The 17,635-nt window shown below is 43.4% G+C and overlaps 1 protein-coding gene across 1 annotated transcript in view; it reads right to left on the bottom strand.

Moving 5' to 3' along the window:
• The window catches only part of GLO1 (glyoxalase I), a 56,315-nt gene continuing 38,680 nt past the window's right edge, over positions 1-17,635 (bottom strand). The window contains exons 7-8 of the mRNA XM_023212709.2: positions 3,984-4,106; positions 1-1,058 (exon numbers count right to left, since the gene is read on the bottom strand). Of these exons, the coding sequence (XP_023068477.1) occupies positions 943-1,058; positions 3,984-4,106 (239 nt within the window). The 3' untranslated portion in view covers positions 1-942. The remainder of the gene's footprint in view (positions 1,059-3,983; positions 4,107-17,635) is intronic.

The following is a 17,635-nucleotide window of genomic DNA, read 5'->3' as shown; positions in this document are numbered from 1 at the left end:
TAGAAGTGTACCAGTTAGTTATGGCTACAAAAATGCTGCATAATGAACACACACAATCTCACTGGCATACAGCGATAAGCATTTATTTCTTGCTCATGCAGATCAGCTAAGATCACTGTGCTTCAGACTGTGGAATACTCTGGAGTCCAGGTGGAAAGGGCAGTGGCTCACTGGAGCATGGTTTTCTCATGGTGAGAGCAGCAGCATAAGAGCACAAGCCTGACCACAGAAACATGTCAGGTCTCTGCCCAGGTCACATCTGCTAACATCCTCAGATCCTACCACTCTCCTTCTCACTCACTTCGCTGTAATAGATTTGGCCTCTTTGCTCTTCCCTCTGCCCAGAGTGCCCTCCCCTAGCATATTCATTCCCATGGCTCGCTACCTCACTTCAGGTTTCAGCATCAATAGCTTTTGTCAATGAGGTCTTTTCCGAGCAACCTGTATAAAATAGCAACTTTACCTGTATTCCATCTTTCTCCATAGCAGCAACTATCAACATGCAACTTATATCTGCACACATACATGTATACTTGTTTATTATTTATTGGCTTCTCCACTAGAATGTAAGCTCTGGGAGTTTAGCATTTTGATTTGCTCACTGCTGTTTCCCCAGCACCTTTAGCAGTAACTGGCAAATAGTAGAACCTACATACAAACGTATTAAATAAGTAAGTGAGAAACCATTTCATACCAATCAGATTTTAAAAAGTAAAGTTTGATCCCTCCTGCTGTTAAGTTTGTGGAGCAACTTAACTCTTCAACACTGCTAGTAGACATGTATACTACGATAGTACAATCAGTGTTTCAGAGACTGCTCATTTACTTCCAGTATCAATTCTCCCTTTCTTCCTTAGTAATAGAATCCGCTATTTTTTGTAGAGCATTTAACCACCCAGAATAAAGATGACACATCCCAGTCTCTCTTGCAGCTAGGTGTGATCAGGTGACTAAGTGCTGGCCAACAGTATATACTTGGAAGTCTTTCTTCTCCTCTTCTCCCTTCTTGCTGGCTGGAATGTGTATGCGATGAGTGAAGTTTGAACGTCCATATTGCACTGTAAGATGAAGGCCACATGCTAAAAATGGTGGAGCAGCAAGACAGAAGTCTCCTGGATCCCTGATGATTTTGTGAAGCCACCATTCCACCCTTGCACTGCCTAGCTCTGGATTTATTTTATGTAAGTGATAAATGTTTTGCTATTTTTAAACTCACTGTTATTTTGGACTTAATATCACTTGCAACTACACCTAATCTTAATAGATAGATCACTTTGGAGAATAATTTGACATATCTAATGAAGTTGAAGATGGCATGTGCCAGGACCCAGAAATTTCACTCCTAGGTATAACTCCTAGAAATAGTTCTTCCAGCAGGGCACGGTGGCTCATGTCTGTAATCCCAACACTTTGGGAGGCCAGGGCAGGCGGATCACCTGAGGTCAGGAGTTCGAGACCAGCCTGACCAACATGGAGAAACCCCATCCCTACTAAAAACACAAATTTAGCCGGGTGTGGTGGTGCATGCCTGTAATCCCACCTACTCGGGAGACTGAGACCAGAGAATTGCTTGAACCCAGGAAGTAGAGGTTGTGGGGTGAGCCGAGATTGTGCCATTGCACTCCAGCCTGGGTGACAAGAGTGAAACTCCTTCTCAAAAAAAAAAAAGAAAGAAAGAAAAAAGAAATAGTTCTCCTTTATCTATTGATGGAGACATGTACAAGCATATTCATAGTAGTGTTGCTTCTAATAAGAAAAATATGGCCGGGCGCAGTGGCTCAAGGGCCGGGAGCGGTGGCTCAAGCCTGTAATCCCAGCACTTTGGGAGGCCGAGACGGGCGGATCACGAGGTCAGGAGATCGAGACCATCCTGGCTAACACGGTGAAACCCCGTCTCTACTAAAAAATACAAAAAACTAGCCGGGCAAGGTGGCGGGCGCCTGTAGTCCCAGCTACTCCGGAGGCTGAGGCAGGAGAATGGCGTAAACCCAGGAGGCGGAGCTTGCAGTGAGCTGAGATCTGGCCACTGCACTCCAGCCTGGGCGACAGAGCGAGACTCCGTCTTAAAAAAAAAAGAAAAAAAGAAAAATATGACAGACAGTGACTCACGCCTGTAATCCCAGCACTTTGGGAGGCCAAGGCAGGCAGATTTCCTGAGGTCAGAAGTTTGAGATCAGTCTGGCCAACATGGTGAAACCCCACCTCTACTAAAAATACAAAAATTAACCAGGCGTGGTGGTGGTTGCCCGTAATCCCAGCTACTCGGGAGGCTGAGGCTAGAGAATTGCTTGAGCCCGGGAGAAGGAGGTTGCAGTGAGCTGAGATCGTGCCACTGCACTCCAGCCTGGCCGACAGCATGAGACTCTTTCTCGAAAAAAAGAAAAAAAAAGGAAAGTCTTTAATATCTAGAAACAGAAGAATGGATAAATAGTGGTATTTACAAAATAAAACCTTATACAACAGGGGATATGAATTAACTAGCATATACATATCAACACAGATTAACCTCAATATAATGTTGAGTTTTAAGAAGCAAGCTGTACATTATATTTTTGCATATGTTTTTTAAAAAGCAAAAGAATATTATATATTTGCTAAGAAGAGAACACTCTTCATCTTGCTCCTAACCAAAAGTGATCCTCTTGGCTGGGCGCTGTGGCTGACGCCTGTTATCCTAGCTCTTCGGGAGGCTGAGGTGGGCTGATCGCCTGAGTCCAGGAGTTTGAGATCAGCCTGGGCAATATGGTGAAACCCCACCTTTACTAAAAAGACAAAACATTAGCCACATATGGTGGCATGTGCCTGTACTCCCAAATACTTGGGAAGGTGAGGTGGGAATTTGGGAAGTCAAGGCTTCAGTGAGCAGAGATTATGCCACTGTACTCCAGCCTGGGCAACGAGAGTAAGACCCTGTCTCAAAAAACAAAACAGAAGTGTTCCTGTTACTCATTTTATTTTCCCCCATTTATAATTGTTTCCTAAATTTTTTTTTTTTTTTTTTTTTGAGACAGGATCTCACTCTGTTGCTCAGACTGGAGTACAGTGGCACGATCTCAGCTCACATCAACCTCCACCTCCAAGGCTCAAGTGATTCTCCTGCGTCAGTCTCCCAAGTAGCTGGGGTTACAGGCATGCACCCCTACTACCTGGCTAATTTTTATATTTTTAGTAGAGACAGGGTTTCACCGTGTTGGCCAGGCTGATCTTGAACTCCTGACCTCAAATGATCCAGCTGCCTCAGCCTCCCAAAGTGATGGGATTACAGGTGTGAGCCACCGCACCTGGTCAATCTTTTGTTGTTTTTTTTTGGTTTTTTTGTTGAGACAGAGTCTCACTCTGTCACCCAGGCTGGAGTGCAGTGGCCGGATCTCAGCTCACTGCAAGCTCCGCCTCCCGGGTTTACACCATTCTCCTGCCTCAGCCTCCCGAGTAGCTGGGACTACAGGCGCCTGCCACCTCACCCGGCTGGTTTTTTGTATTCTTTTAGTGGAGACAGAGTTTCACTGTGTTAGCCAGGATGGTCTCGATCTCCTGACCTCGTGATCCGCCCGTCTCGGCCTCCCAAAGTGCTGGGATTACAGGCTTGAGCCACTGCGCCCAGCCAACCTTTTATTTTTAATTGAAGTCTAACATATATACAGTAAAGTGTACAAATAATCATTATGCAGCTTCTTGGATTCTCACAAAGCAAGCCCAGGCCAAGAAATAGAACATTGCCAGCACTCCAGATAGCTTATTATTATTATTATTTTATTATGATTATGATTAATATTTTATTTTTATTTTTACTTGTTGAGACAGAGTCTTGCTATGTCACCCAGGCTGGAGTGCATTGATGTGATCATGGCTCACTGCAGGCTTAACCTTTCAGGCCCAAGTAATCCTCCCATCACAGCCTCCCAAGTAGCTAGGACCACTGGCATACACCACCAAGCCCAGCTAATTGTTAAATTTTTTAAATTTAAATAGAGATGAGGTCTTACAATGTTGCCCAGGCTGGTCTCCAACTCCTAGGCTCAAGGGATTCTCCTGCCTCAGCCTTGCAAAGTGCTGAGATGACAGCCATGAACCGCTGCACCTGGTCTTACCAGGTAGCCCCTGTGATACTGAAGAAAAGGATTTTGTTCAGTCGCTGGAGGAGAGTCATTCTGTTTGTGTCTCCTGCCAGATGAAAATCAAGAAGCATCTATTCCTAATTGTAACTAACAACCATCCTCAAACCAAGAGGAATACCAGCTGTAGGGTGAACAAAACAATACTGGAGTTCAGAGTAAAGAGACAGAAAGAGCCTGACACCTTTTGATGACATTATTGTTTGAACTGTATCAACCAAAACTGAAATGAACTTTCCCTCTGTACCCCAATTACATGAGCTTTTAATTTCTTCATTATTAAATCTGATTGAATTGATTTTTCTGTTTCTTGCAGCCAAAAGCATTCAATCTGATACAAATAGGTTAAAATCTATCATTATTTTATTTCATTGATTTAGGTCAGAACTTGAAATAGCTAACATGTCTTTCTTTTTAATTTTATTCAAAATTCACCAAGCCAGATATTCTTTTCTTTCATTTGATGACTATTATTAGAGAAATAATAATAGATAATGCTGTTTATTACATGCCTGAAACTATTCTAAGCATTTTTACATCTATTAACTCATTTCACGTCTTCAACAATCCCATGAGATATAGAATATTATGGTGATTACACCATTATACAGATGAGGTTTAACCCCAGCCCATTTCAAGAAAGGAAAATCTGAGAACAGTACATTACAGTACAGTGGCCACTAGCCACCATCTGTGGCTATTGAGCACTTGAAATGTGGTCTAAGTATAGTGCTGTATGCACCAGATTTCAAAGACTTTGTATAAATAAAAGTATAAAATATCTCATTAATAAGTATATCATAATGACTATCCATTGAATATATGCATATGTGTGTGTGTGTGTGTGTGTGTATATATAATTTTTTTTTTTTTTTTTTTTGAGATGGAGTCTCACTCTATTGCCCAGGTTTGAGTGCAGTGGTGCAATCTTGGCTCACTACAGCCTCCGACTCCCGGGCTCATACGATTCTCCTGCCTCGGCCTCCCGAGTAACTGGGACTACAGGAGTGTACCAGCACACCCAGCTAATGTTTGTATTTTTAGTAGAGATGGGGTTTCACCATGTTGACCAGGCTGGTCTTGAACTCCTGACCTCAGTGATCCACCCACCTCGGCCTCCCAAAGTGCTGGGATTACAGGTGTAAGCCACCATGCCTGATCTGTTACAAATATTTGTGATATATTCTGTTAAAGCATATTAAATTAATTTTACTTTTTTTCTTTTAAGAGACAGAGTCTCATCAGGCCTCCCAGTTGAAGTTGAGTGGCACAATCATAGCTCACTGCAGCCTTGACCTCCTGGGCTCCAGTGATCCTCCCACCACAGTCTCTGAAGTAGCTGGTGCTACAGGTGTGCACCACCACTCCTGGATAATTTTTTTTAAATTTTATGTAGAGATAAGGTCATGCTATGTTGCCTATGCTGGTCACAAACTCTTGACCTCAAGTGATCCTCTCACCCTGGCCTCTCAGAGTGCTGGGATTACAGGCAGGAGCCACCATGCTCGGTCTGCTTGTTTCTTTTTATATTTTTATGTGACTCCTAGAAAAGACGTTTAATTCTACATGTGGCTTGTGTTACCTTTCTATTGGACAGCGCTGCTCCAGTGTGGTGGTTCTCACAGTGTGGTCCTGGACCAGCAGCATCAGCATCACTTAGGAACTTGTTGGAAATGCAAGTTTCTGCTAAATCAGAAACTCTCAATCAGAGATCTTCTGAATCATGCCTGCTGAATCAAAAACTCTTGGGGTGAGACCCAGGAATCTGTGTTTTAACAAGCCCTTCCTGTGATTTTTTTTTTTTCCCTAACAACTGTGAGATGTAAGTTGCCTGTTTAAAATGTGCAGTTTAGTGGTTTTTAGTATTTCGGAGAGTTGTGCAAACATCACCACAAAAAGCAATCTCATTCCTGCTGTCAGTATTCCTCATCCCCCATACCACCATCCCCATCCCCAGGCAACACCTAATCTGCTTTCTGTCTCTACAGATTTGCCTGTTCTAGACATTTCATAGAAACGGAATCATACACCATGCAGTCCTTTGTGGCATCTTTCACTAAGCATAATGTTTTCCTCTGTAAATTATTATATGCTAAAGTCTGAGAACTGCTGTCCTAGGGTAGAAATGGAAAGGAAGTAGAGAGAGTGTGAAAAACTAAGAGTATGAAAAAAGAGGAATGCCCCTGATCATGAGATAGAGAAAATGAATGACACCAGAAGGACATTAACAGCAAAAGGTGAAAGGCAGTTTTTTCCATGTGGGAAAATAAGCTACCAGCCTTGTTCCTAAAGTCCAGGAAGACTGACACTGAGGCCAAATATAATTATATATTATGTTTATGTTTTGCTCTGCCTATATTATAGCTTGAATCTTTTTATCTCCTTAAATAATGATCAAACAGATGATAGTTAAAGCCATGACAGTAGGTGAAACTGTCCAAGGAGGAAGATATTACAGAAAAGAAAAGGCTACTGCTGAGGAGAGAATATTGGAGGGATGTCTTCCATTCCTATACTGCAGTTTTCAAAATGGTTCATGCCCACTTTCTCCCTTGAATCTAGCCATAACCCTATTAGGAAGTAAAGTGAGTATCACTATCTGGAGTCCATAGTTAAGACGTGATTCCTTACACGGATATAATTTGCTCAGGGTGTCATGTTGAGTGATTGAGTTGAGGTTTCTTCTCCACTCAGTATTTCTCATCTGTGTTTAAAGGGAAGAGGAAGAAATGGAGACAGAAGGGCCGGTCAGGAAGGTGGGAGTAGAACTAGGTGGGTATAGTTTCATGGAAGCAAAGGGAGGAGTGTTTCAAGGAAGGCCATCTTATTTGCTCCCTTGAATTTAAAAAAAAAAAAAAATTCTTTTAATGAACAGAGCGTGTTCTTTATTGAGTGACCAATCATACTCTGCAGTAAAGAGGTATCAGTGTGAACAACCTGGGGAGAAAATGCTTTGTCTTGGTTCTAATCTACAAAGTGTTCCTCTTGGCACTATTTTTCCATTTATCGTAGTTTCCTTAAAAAACAAAACAAAACAAAAAAAACCAACTGTTGTTTTTAGTTGAAGTCTAACAGACATAGAATGAGTACACAAATAATGATATAGCTTATTGGATTTTCACAATCCAGGTCAAGAAATAGAACATTACCAGCAGTGCAGAAAACCCCTATTCTCTCTCTTCCAGTTACTATCTTTCTCTCTTCCCCAACTATAGCTGTTTTCCTCACTTCTAATATAATGGATTATTCTGAGAAGAGGGGATGCCAGAGTGGATGGTCTATGTATGGCCAGAAAACCTATCTGTTGACTGTGTCCCACAGAAATGCCTGTAAGACATTCCATTTACCAAAACAATAAAGAGTGCCAGTGATGGCACTGGTGTCATTGGAAACTCAGTGGTCGCTCTGTGCTCTGTAGAGCTGATGGCAAAACATGCTGTTGCAGAACTGAACTGCTTGACAGTAATGGGGATGAAAGGTCTTGTAATAATAGAGGGCAGAGACTTAGCCTTCAGAAACAAGGTGGGTGCAATTATCGTAATGAGCAGCGAGGTCAGGGTGGCAGTGGTGAGGAGACGAGGATCATCTGGAGAGAGCTATGGAGAAGATTGATAGAATATGGACTCCCTAGGGGAAAGTAGATGGGCAGCAAACAAAAGTATTGCTCAGTCTGTGAACCTGTGAATTATGTCAAGTAAAACAAATGTATTACTCAATCTATACAATCAAAATAAATCAAAGATAGATAATGAAAAAATGAAAAGGCTAGTGCCATTGACCCAATATTTTAAAAAATCACAACCTTTTGCCCAGTTCCCAACCGTGAGCCTGTTTTCAGACCCAGAATCTACTGACTGACTGAGAGGCCAGGTTAACAGAAAGAATGACCCTGCAACACCATGGAAGTCTTATCAGTCACGACTTCCCCCAATCATTCCCCAGAGGAACTACAGTCATTTACTAGGGTAGCCATACATTGGTGAAAGAGGAATACCCAGTATTTTGAAGACTGTTGGACACAAGGCTCAAGTTGTCGTTGATATCTAAGAACCCGAAGCATCATCATGGCCCCCTGGGGCTTATGAATAGAGTCCTGGCCCAGGGCCAGTTCACATACCCAGCCAGTGTTCATTTCACTCATCTCCTGCTATATAATTGGAACCCACTTTATGGTTGACAGAACACCCACATTGTTTCCTTGAACTGTGGGGTAAGAGCTATCCTAGTGGGGTAGGTTATGTAGAAATTTCTGCAACATACCCTACTCTGGCCAAAATAGTAAATAAAAAGATAATATCAGATCCTGGGAGGAATGGCAAAAATTAATGCCAACCTTAAAGATGTAAGGGATGCATGGGTGGTGAACCCCATCTTATCTCCATATAATTCAGCAGTCTAGCCTATGTAAACACCAAGTCGATCCTGTAGGATAACCGTGTTCTACTACAAGTTCCACAAGTGGTCGCCCAGTTACAGATGCTCTACCAGGTGTGGAATCTTTGTTTAAGCAGAGTAACACAGTTTAAGTTATATAGTATGAAGCCATTTGATCTAAATGTATTTTTCCAGAGGACTAGAAGCAAGTTTTCATGTTCATGGGATGGAAAAGATGATACATTTACTATCTTGTTCTGAGGCTATGGTGACTTTCGCCCTGTGTCATGGTTTGAAGTGACCTGGACCACCTGGACATTCTGTAGAACACCACATTAGTTCACTCTATCAGTGACACTATGTTCACTGAATTAGATGAGCAAGAAATGGCAAATATATTTAAGGTCTTTGTAAGACACAGAAACCCGAAGAAGCATGAATAAACCATACAAAGATTTAGGGACCCAACATATCACTGATGGTTTTAGGAATTCCAGGGTCTATGGTATGACAGGTCATCCCCTCCAAGGCAGAGGACAGGCTGGGCACAGTGGCTCACACCTGTAACTTCAACACTTTGGGAGGCTGAGGTGGGCAGATTGCTTGAGCCCAGGAGTTTGAGAACAGCCTGGCTAACATGGTGAGACCCTGTCTCTACAAAAAATACAAAAATTATCTGGGTGTGGTGGCATGCACCTGTAGTTACTTGGGAAGCAGAGGTGGGAGGATCGCTTGAGCCTGCGAGATCAAGGCTGCAGTGAGCCATGATCGTGCCATGGCACTCCAGCCTGGGTGACAGAGTAAGACTGTTGCAAAAACAAACAAAAAACAACAACAACAACAGAGCATATCTCATACTTGGGGACACTGCTCTGACTGTTTACTGAGAACCTCACGAGGCTGCCAGCTGCGTTCAGCCCAAAATAGGAACAGGCAATGCTGCAGGTAAGGGCAGCAGCCCCACTTCCTCCTAATGATAAGGATCACTTCCTTCTTCCAGAATGGTGATTCTTCTTGTTGCTTGAAGTAGCAGGGCAGCAATCATAGCTTAAAAATTAATAGTACTCATCATATTGGTTCCCTTTGGGAACCAGGACCTCTAGACAAGCCGAGCCCAGAGTTGTGGGGCTGGGAGGCACAAAGGCCCTGAGTGGATAACTGAGAGCAATGGTGTTAAGGGGGTTATCGTATTTCCACCCCTTAGTTTCTGAACCCATGTATAATACCTGTTGGGAATATGGCACTAATAATGATCATGTATTTAGGGTATTTAATGTGTGTCCTGGAGGATAGCACCTTATCATCACAGTGTATGGTCTCCAAGATGTCACCTCAGCTGTACCTTGAAAAGACCAGCAGCTTCTGAGTGGTCTAGTATGTGGCAGGCCTAGTGGATCCCATTGCTATTATGTACCCATTTCTATGAGGTTAGTGCAAAGGTAATTGCAGTTTTTGCCATTGAAAGTAATGGCAAAAACCATAATTGCCTTTGCACCAATCTAATACATCTTCTTTTTGTAAAATGGGCCTCTCGGTCTAATGAGACATCGTGTAAAATCTTGTGTTGCTAAATCAAAAACTCTCTAGGCCCTTGGACACTCATGCTAGCTGAGGTCCTGTGATCAGAAAGGTAAGTACATACCCAGAATACATGCTGATTCCAGTCAAGATGCACTATTGCCCCTAACAGATGGAGATGGCTCAATGAAATCAACTTGCCACCAAGTGGCTGATTGTTTTCCTCAAGGTACGGTGTCACATCAGGGGCTCAGCACTGGTCTCTGCTGCTGACAGGTCGGCAGAGTTGAGTGGCAGTAGCTACATCAGCTTGGAAAGTGAGAGCCAATGCTATGGGACCCATGAATGGCTTTCGTCTCTGCCACTGTGACCAGTTCATTTGTGTTGTCCAAAACCCATGGCTTATGACAGAGGTTGGCTGGTGTGAACTGGCCAGGTTATCTGTCTTCTTGGTTGTTTAATGCATCTTCTATGGTGGATGCATAGTGGAGCGGTTAGTAATATGCTTAGCATTCCTCAGTCTTGGTATCCACTTAGATTTCGGTATTCCTATGCTCAATTTTGATGGCAAATGGACAAATGTAAGAACCCTGGCTTGCCTTAGAGAGACATGGTGACCAGGGGCTTGACCCTCCAGAAATGACAATCTGGGTCACTCCATCAGGTGAGCTGTGCACACTAGTGTAGATGTTAGCCAAGGATGAAGAGAATCTACAGTGGCAGTAGAAGAGATAGATGATGTGTATCAGTTTTGGTCACAGAATCAGCTGCAGAAGTAGGGTCAGTAGTTAAGTCCACTTAACCTTTCTCTTATAGTAAGTTTCTCTAGAAAAAAGATCAATCAGAATCCTAGAGGAATGGCTTCCAGATAGATTAAACTTATTATATAAAGTAAGGATCTGAGTGGTGCAAGGGGTACACTCTATTGTTGGCTGTGGTGAGCTTTCCAGATCCCTGTTTCAGGACCAAGATGCCCATTCCTGCAACTACTGGAAGTGCTGCCTGCTGATAGCTTATAACTGAGTCTTTCCCCAGGAATTTTCCTTGGTGGAAGGGATCTGCCTCATCCAAGGTTAGATTCCCTTGTTCGCATCTAATGACTGGTTAGCATAGGGGTACACAGGCCAAGGATGGTCCCCTTGCCTCAAACTGCAGTCTCTCTAAAAGGCCATTGGAATTGGCTGAGACCTCTGTGGCAACTGCATTACAGTTAAATCTCTCCTTCTGTTCAATTGTCCTTCCTTCCTTCCTTCCTTCCTCTTTCCTTCCTTCCTCTTTCCTTCCTTCCTTCCTCCTTCCTTCCTTCCTCCTTCCTTCCTCCTTCCTTCCTCCTTCCCTCCCTCCCTCCTTCCTTCCTTCCTTCCTTCCTTCCTTTTCTTTCTTTTTTTAGACAGAGTCTTGCTCTGTCACCCAGGCTGGAGTGCAGTGGCGTGATCTCGGCTCACTACAAGCTCTGCCTCCCGGGTTCATGCCATTCTCCTGCCTCAGCCTCCCGAGTAACTGAGACTGCAGGAACCCGCCACCACGCCCGGCTAATTTTTTGTATTTTTAGTAGAGACGAGGTTTCACCGTATTCGCCAGGATGGTCTCAATCTCCTGACCTCGTGATCTGCCTGCCTCGGCCTCCCAAAGTGCTGGGATTACAGGAGTGAGCCCAATTGTGCTTTCTTTATTTCCTTACAGGTGTTGTTCCTGAAAGCACTCCCCCATAAAACATCTGCATGTGAGTCTCCATCTTGAAGCCTGTTTCCTGGGAACCTGCCTATAGCATTGTCCTTTGCCTATTTCTCTGCAGTGTTACCTTTATTTTAATTAATTAATTTATTTATTTTTATTTTGAGATAGGGTCTCACTCTGTCACCCAGGCTGGGTGCAGTGGCATGATATCGGCTCACTGCAACCTGCACCTCCCAAGTTCAAGCTATTCTCATGCCTTAGCCTTCCGAGTAGCCGAGACTACAGGCGTGTGCCACCACTCTAACTAATTTTGTATTTTTAGTAGAGACAGAGTCTCGCCATGTTGGCCAGGTGGGTCTCGAACTCTTGGACTAAGTGATCCACCTGCCTCGGCCTCCCAAAGTGCTGGGATTACAGGCATGAGCTGCCATGCCCGGCCTGCCTTGTTTTAAATCTTTGTTGTACACAGATTACGTGAAGATCTGTTCCTGAACTTTCTTTTTTTTTTTTTTTGAGACAGAGTCTCACTCTGTCGCCCAGGCTGGAGTGCAGTGGCTGGATCTCAGCTCACTGCAAGCTCCGCCTCCCGGGTTTATGCCATTCTCCTGCCTCAGCCTCCCGAGTAGCTGGGACTACAGGCGCCCGCGACCTCGCCCAGCTAGTTTTTTTTTTCGTACTTTTTAGTAGAGACGGGGTTTCACCGTGTTAGCCAGGATGGTCTCGATCTCCTGACCTTGTGATCTGCCCGTCTCGGCCTCCCAAAGTGCTGGGATTACAGGCTTGAGCCACCGCGCCCGGCCTGTTCCTGAACTTTCTATTCTGTCCCTTTGATCTATTTGTCAATACCACCCTGCCTTAATTATTGTAATGTCATGGTAAGTCTTGATATCTGGCAGAGAAAGTTATCCAATTTGCTTGATCAGTTCCAATTTGCAGATCAGATGTGATCCAATTTGCTTTGATCAGACCAAAAGGACTATTTTGGTCCTTTGCATTTCCATATACATTTTAGAATCAGCTCGTTAATTTCCATAAAAATCTTTCTATAAGTTTGATTGGAATTTCATTCAGTCTAAAGATAGATTTGTGGAGAATTTACTTCTTGTTAACTTCCAACTTATAAAAATGATATGTCCTTCTATTCCTTTAGGTCTTTAATTTCTGTCATTACAGTTTTACAGTTCTGTAGTTAATAGAGGTCTTGCATATCTTGTTAGATTTATTCCTAGGTATTTGACGTTTAGATGCTATTTTAAATGAATTTTTTTTTTGAGTCAGTGTCTTGCTGTGTTGCCCAGGCTCAAGTGCAGTGGTGCGATCTTGGCTCACTGCAACCTCCACTTCCCGGGTTCAAGCGATTCTTCTGCCTCAGCCTCCGAGGTAGCCGGGATTACAGGCACGTGCCACCACGCCCAACTAATTTTTGTATTCTTAGCAGAGATGGGGTTTCACCATGTTGGCCAGGCTGGTCTTGAACTCCTGACCTCAAGTGAGAAGGCAGTCTCACCTTGGCCTCCCAAAGTGCTGGGATTACAGGCGTGAGCCACCATGCCTGGCCATGAAATTATTTTTTAATTTTTTTTATTTTGAGAGGGAGTCTTGCTCTGTTGCCCAGGCTGGAGTGCAGTGGTGTGATCTTGGTTCACTGCAACCTGCGCCTCCTGAGTTCAAGTGATTCTGTCTTAGCCTCTTTTGTAGCTGGGATTATAGGCATGCACCACCATGCCCAGCTAATTTCTGTATTTTTAGTAGAGATGGGGTTTCACCATGTTGGCCAGGCTGGTCTTGAACTCCTGACTTCAGGTGATCCGCCCACCTCGGCCTCCCAAAGTGCTGGGATTACAGGCGTGAGCTACCATGCCCGGCCAGAAATTATTTTTAAAATGTTATTGTCTAATCATTTATCACTGTTTTATTGAAATGCAATATATTTTTGACTGGGGCGGTGGCTCATGCCTATAATCTCAGCACTTTGAGAGGCCAAGGTGGGTGGACCACCTGAAGTCAGGAGTTCGAGACCAGCCTGGTGAACATGGCAAAACTCCATTTCTACTAAAAATACAAAAATTAGCCGAGCATGGTGGTACGTACCTGTAGTTCCAGCTACTTGGGAGGCTGAGGCAGGAGAATTGCTTGAACCTGGGAGGCAGTGACTGCAGTAAGCCAAGATTGCGCCATTGCATTCCAGCCTGGGCAACAGAGTGAGACTCCATCTCAATAAAATAAAAGAAAAAAAAGAAGAAATGCAATTGACTTTTATATATTGAGTCTATATCCAGCAATCTTGCTAAATTCACTTATTCATTCCTTACCCTCTGGTCTCCATGTGATTAACAAGCATCACCGTATTGCGGTAGATCTCTGGAAGCAGATTCTGGAAATCTTATTGAACAAGGACAGCAGGTAGAAATGAAATGCTGAGAATGTGGGAGAATATGTTTACAATGGAACAAAGTTTCCCTGGGTATACTGGGAGGAACAAACAGGAAATGGAGGGAAAACAGAGTGAGGAGTATGTTTCTTAACTTTAAAGCAATGCATAGAAGAGGGGCTATTGACACTTTGGGAGGCCGAGACGGGTGGATCACGAGGTCAGGAGATCGAGACCATCCTGGTCTACACGGTGAAACCCCGTCTCTACTAAAAATACAAAAAACTAGCCGGGCGAGATGGCGGGCGCCTGTAGTCCCAGCTACTCGGGAGGCTGAGGCAGGAGAATGGCGTGAACCCGGGAGGCGGAGCTTGCAGTGAGCCGAGATCGGGCCACTGCACTCCAGCCTGGGCGACAGAGCGAGACTCCGTCTCAAAAAAAAAAAAAAAAAAAAAAAAAAAAAAAAAAAAAAGAAGAGGGGCTATTGAGAATAGACTTCAGCTGGAGACAGTGGTACACACCTGTAGTCCCAGCTACTTAGGAGGCTGAGGCAGAGGATTGTTTAAAGCCAAGCTTTGTGCACTGTGATTGCACCTGTGAATAGCCACTGCACTCCAGCTGGGGCAACCTAGCAAGACTGTCTCATTGGAAAAAAAAAAAAGGTAGTGATTTCATTTATGCCATTTTTGGAAAGGGAATTGGGACTAACCAAAGGACACATCTTAAGTATGTTGGGTGGGTCTGCAGGTGAAAGGATGAGGGATATCAGGAAGGGCTGCTGAATGGATGATTTTACAGTGAGTTTGTAGAGTAGAACCCACAAATCCATAGAACATGTTGATACTTAGTGCAGTTTTTCTCAGCGTGCTCCATAACGAGCATCAGCATTTCCTGCGAACTTGTTAGAAATGCAGATTCTAGGGCCGATCCCAGATCCACGGAATCAGAGTGGGGCCCAGACACCTGTATTTAGGCACACCCTCCAGGGGAGAGTTCTCTAAATCTGGCATGCATCTGTCCCTTTAGGAGTGAATGCCTCAAACTAGTCCTTCAGGTGCTATAACTTGCCACTAACAGTCCCATGAAGAGTCCTAATAGGGTAGTTAGTATTGCTTTTAAACTTACTTTATTCTTGTTTATATTTTGCTTTGCCATTGTGTCTTAGTTTTATGCAGTTTGCTTCCATAGATTATAATATTCTCAGTATAGAATCCACGTCTCATACTTGCAGCTGTCTGGCTCTATAAGAACATTTCATGTCATTGTGTGCTCTCGATCTTGCTGTGCATACCCCACTAAGTCCTTTGTCCTATTATTCACATGACAGGATATTTTAAAATGTTTTCTCCCTGCATTTCTGTGTCACACAAGGCCTATCCCCATTCAGGCAGCTAGACCATGAGTCCAAGGATGTTACCAAAGGGAAAAAAAAAAGGCCTTTGACTTCCAAAAATCTAAACCTTCACGCTCTGAGTTGTAGGGAGGGGAGTCAGGAGGGACAGCCCCTAGATCCAATGAGTCCCTGTGAAGAGATGCTACTTTCTTCTGCACCTATGGTTTAAGGTAAAGAGAAATCATGGAGTCCTGAGACTTAGGTGTCTGGGAATCTAAAAGGAGGGAGTGGTCAGGAGCAGTGGCTCACGACTGTAATCCCAGCACTCTCAGAGGCTAAGGCGGGACGATCGCTTGAGCCCAGGAGTTCAGGACCAACCTGGGCAACACAGTGAAACCCCGTCTCTACAAAAAAATTTTAAAAATTAACTGAGTATGGTGGCACATACTTTAGTCCCAGCTACTTGGGAGGCTGGGATGGAAGGATCACTTGAGCCCAGGAGTTTGAGGCTGCAGTCAGCTAAGATGATGCCACTGCACTCCAACCCTGGGTGACAGAGCGAGACTCTATCTCTAAAAATAAATAAATAAATAAAAATAAAAGAAGAGGGGCCTTGTATTTGACTTCCCAAGTAGAACCCTTGGAACTCAGCAAGATCCCTGAGAAGAAATGGCTGTGAAACATGTCTATTAAGCCGTACCTTTTATAAATCTCATAGAGTTAGTTTCCTATGGTCTTGTTTGATGTTAGAGCAACCAATTGAGTGCTCTGTGGGTAAACGTAGAGAAGAAGTCTAAGCTCCAAAGATTTCTCTGTATGCTGACATAGCATGGAAATAGCGGAATCAAATAGCAAGGGAGACTTGCAGTAGCCTCAACAATAAGAATGAATGATGGTATAATAACAGTCTACATAGACTTACAACAAAGGACCAAATGGGATATTTGACATTTAGCAAATGCCCATAGAAGGGGTCACCTATGGAAGACTAGATGCTCAGTCCCCTCCAACCTTCTAGACATTGCAGGAATTTAAGACTTTACCCAGGCCGGGCACGGTGGCTCATGTCTATAATCCCAGCACTTTGGGAGGCTGAGGCGGGTGGATCACCTGAGGTTAAGAGTTCAAGACCAGCCTGGCCAACATGGTGAAACCCCTCTCTACCAAAAAGACAAAAATTAGCCACACGTGGTGACAAGCCCCTATAATCCCAGCTACTGGGAGGCTGAGGTAGAATTGCTTGAACCCAGGAGGTGGAAGCTGCAGTAGGCGAGATCGCACCACTACACTCCAGCAACCTGGGCAATAGAGCAAGACTCTGTGAAAGAAAAGAAAAGAAAAGAAAAGAAAAGAAAAGAAAAGAAAAAAGAAAGAAGGAAGGAAGGAAGGAAGGAAGGAAGGAAGGAAGAAAGAAAGAAAAGAAAGAAAGAAAGAAAGAAAGAAAGAAAGAAAGAAAGAAAGAAAGAAAGAAAGAAAAAAGAAAAAAGACTTTACCCCAGAGAAAAGCAGCAGGAAAAATCCTGAATTTCTTGAGACTCAATTTCTAACCTCTCAAAAAATGGGGGGTGGGGGCTTTAAAATTAGAATAAAATAAAGAAAAAATTCCACTTGTTACATTCCTGTGTTTGTGATTACATACATAAACCCTTACTTTTTTTTAATAACAAGAGTTTTACTATATTTAAAGAGTGGGAGGAAAAAAATCATATTTTGGAGATAAATGTACTTCTCTGTTAATACTAGTGACTTTAAAAAGGAGTCTATACCACAGTGCTTCTCAAACCTTATTGTGCACACAGATCACCTGAGGATTCTTTGAAAATACAGATTCTGATTCAGTGGTCTGAGATGAAGCCCGAAATTCTTAATTTTTCTCCAGCTCCCAGGTGATGCTGATGCTGCCAATACAGGGCCACCCTTGGAGTAGCGAGGCTATTCAAAACACTGATGACTATACTGTGCTGGTTTTCAACATGCACTGGCTATATTTTCTTAAATAAACATAGGGCGGTACTTGTGCTAAATTAGATTGTAGGCTTATGGTACAATTTTAGACTACAGTTTTAAAATACACAATGAATATTAGCAACAAAGAAAGTTCCTTCAGAATCGGCTAAGAGAAGGCAGTGTAGATAAAAATAATGCTAACTTCCTTCATGGGCTTTTACTTACCTGTGTCAACTTAAAAAAAAAAACAAACGGGCTGGGTGCGGTGGCTCACACCTGTAATTCCAGCACTTGGGAGGCCAT

Source organism: Piliocolobus tephrosceles, chromosome 5 (assembly GCF_002776525.5).
Source record: "Piliocolobus tephrosceles isolate RC106 chromosome 5, ASM277652v3, whole genome shotgun sequence".
Lineage (NCBI taxonomy): Eukaryota > Metazoa > Chordata > Mammalia > Primates > Cercopithecidae > Piliocolobus > Piliocolobus tephrosceles.
Note: the sequence above shows the minus strand (reverse complement) of the source record. Positions and strands in the feature narration are given on the sequence as shown.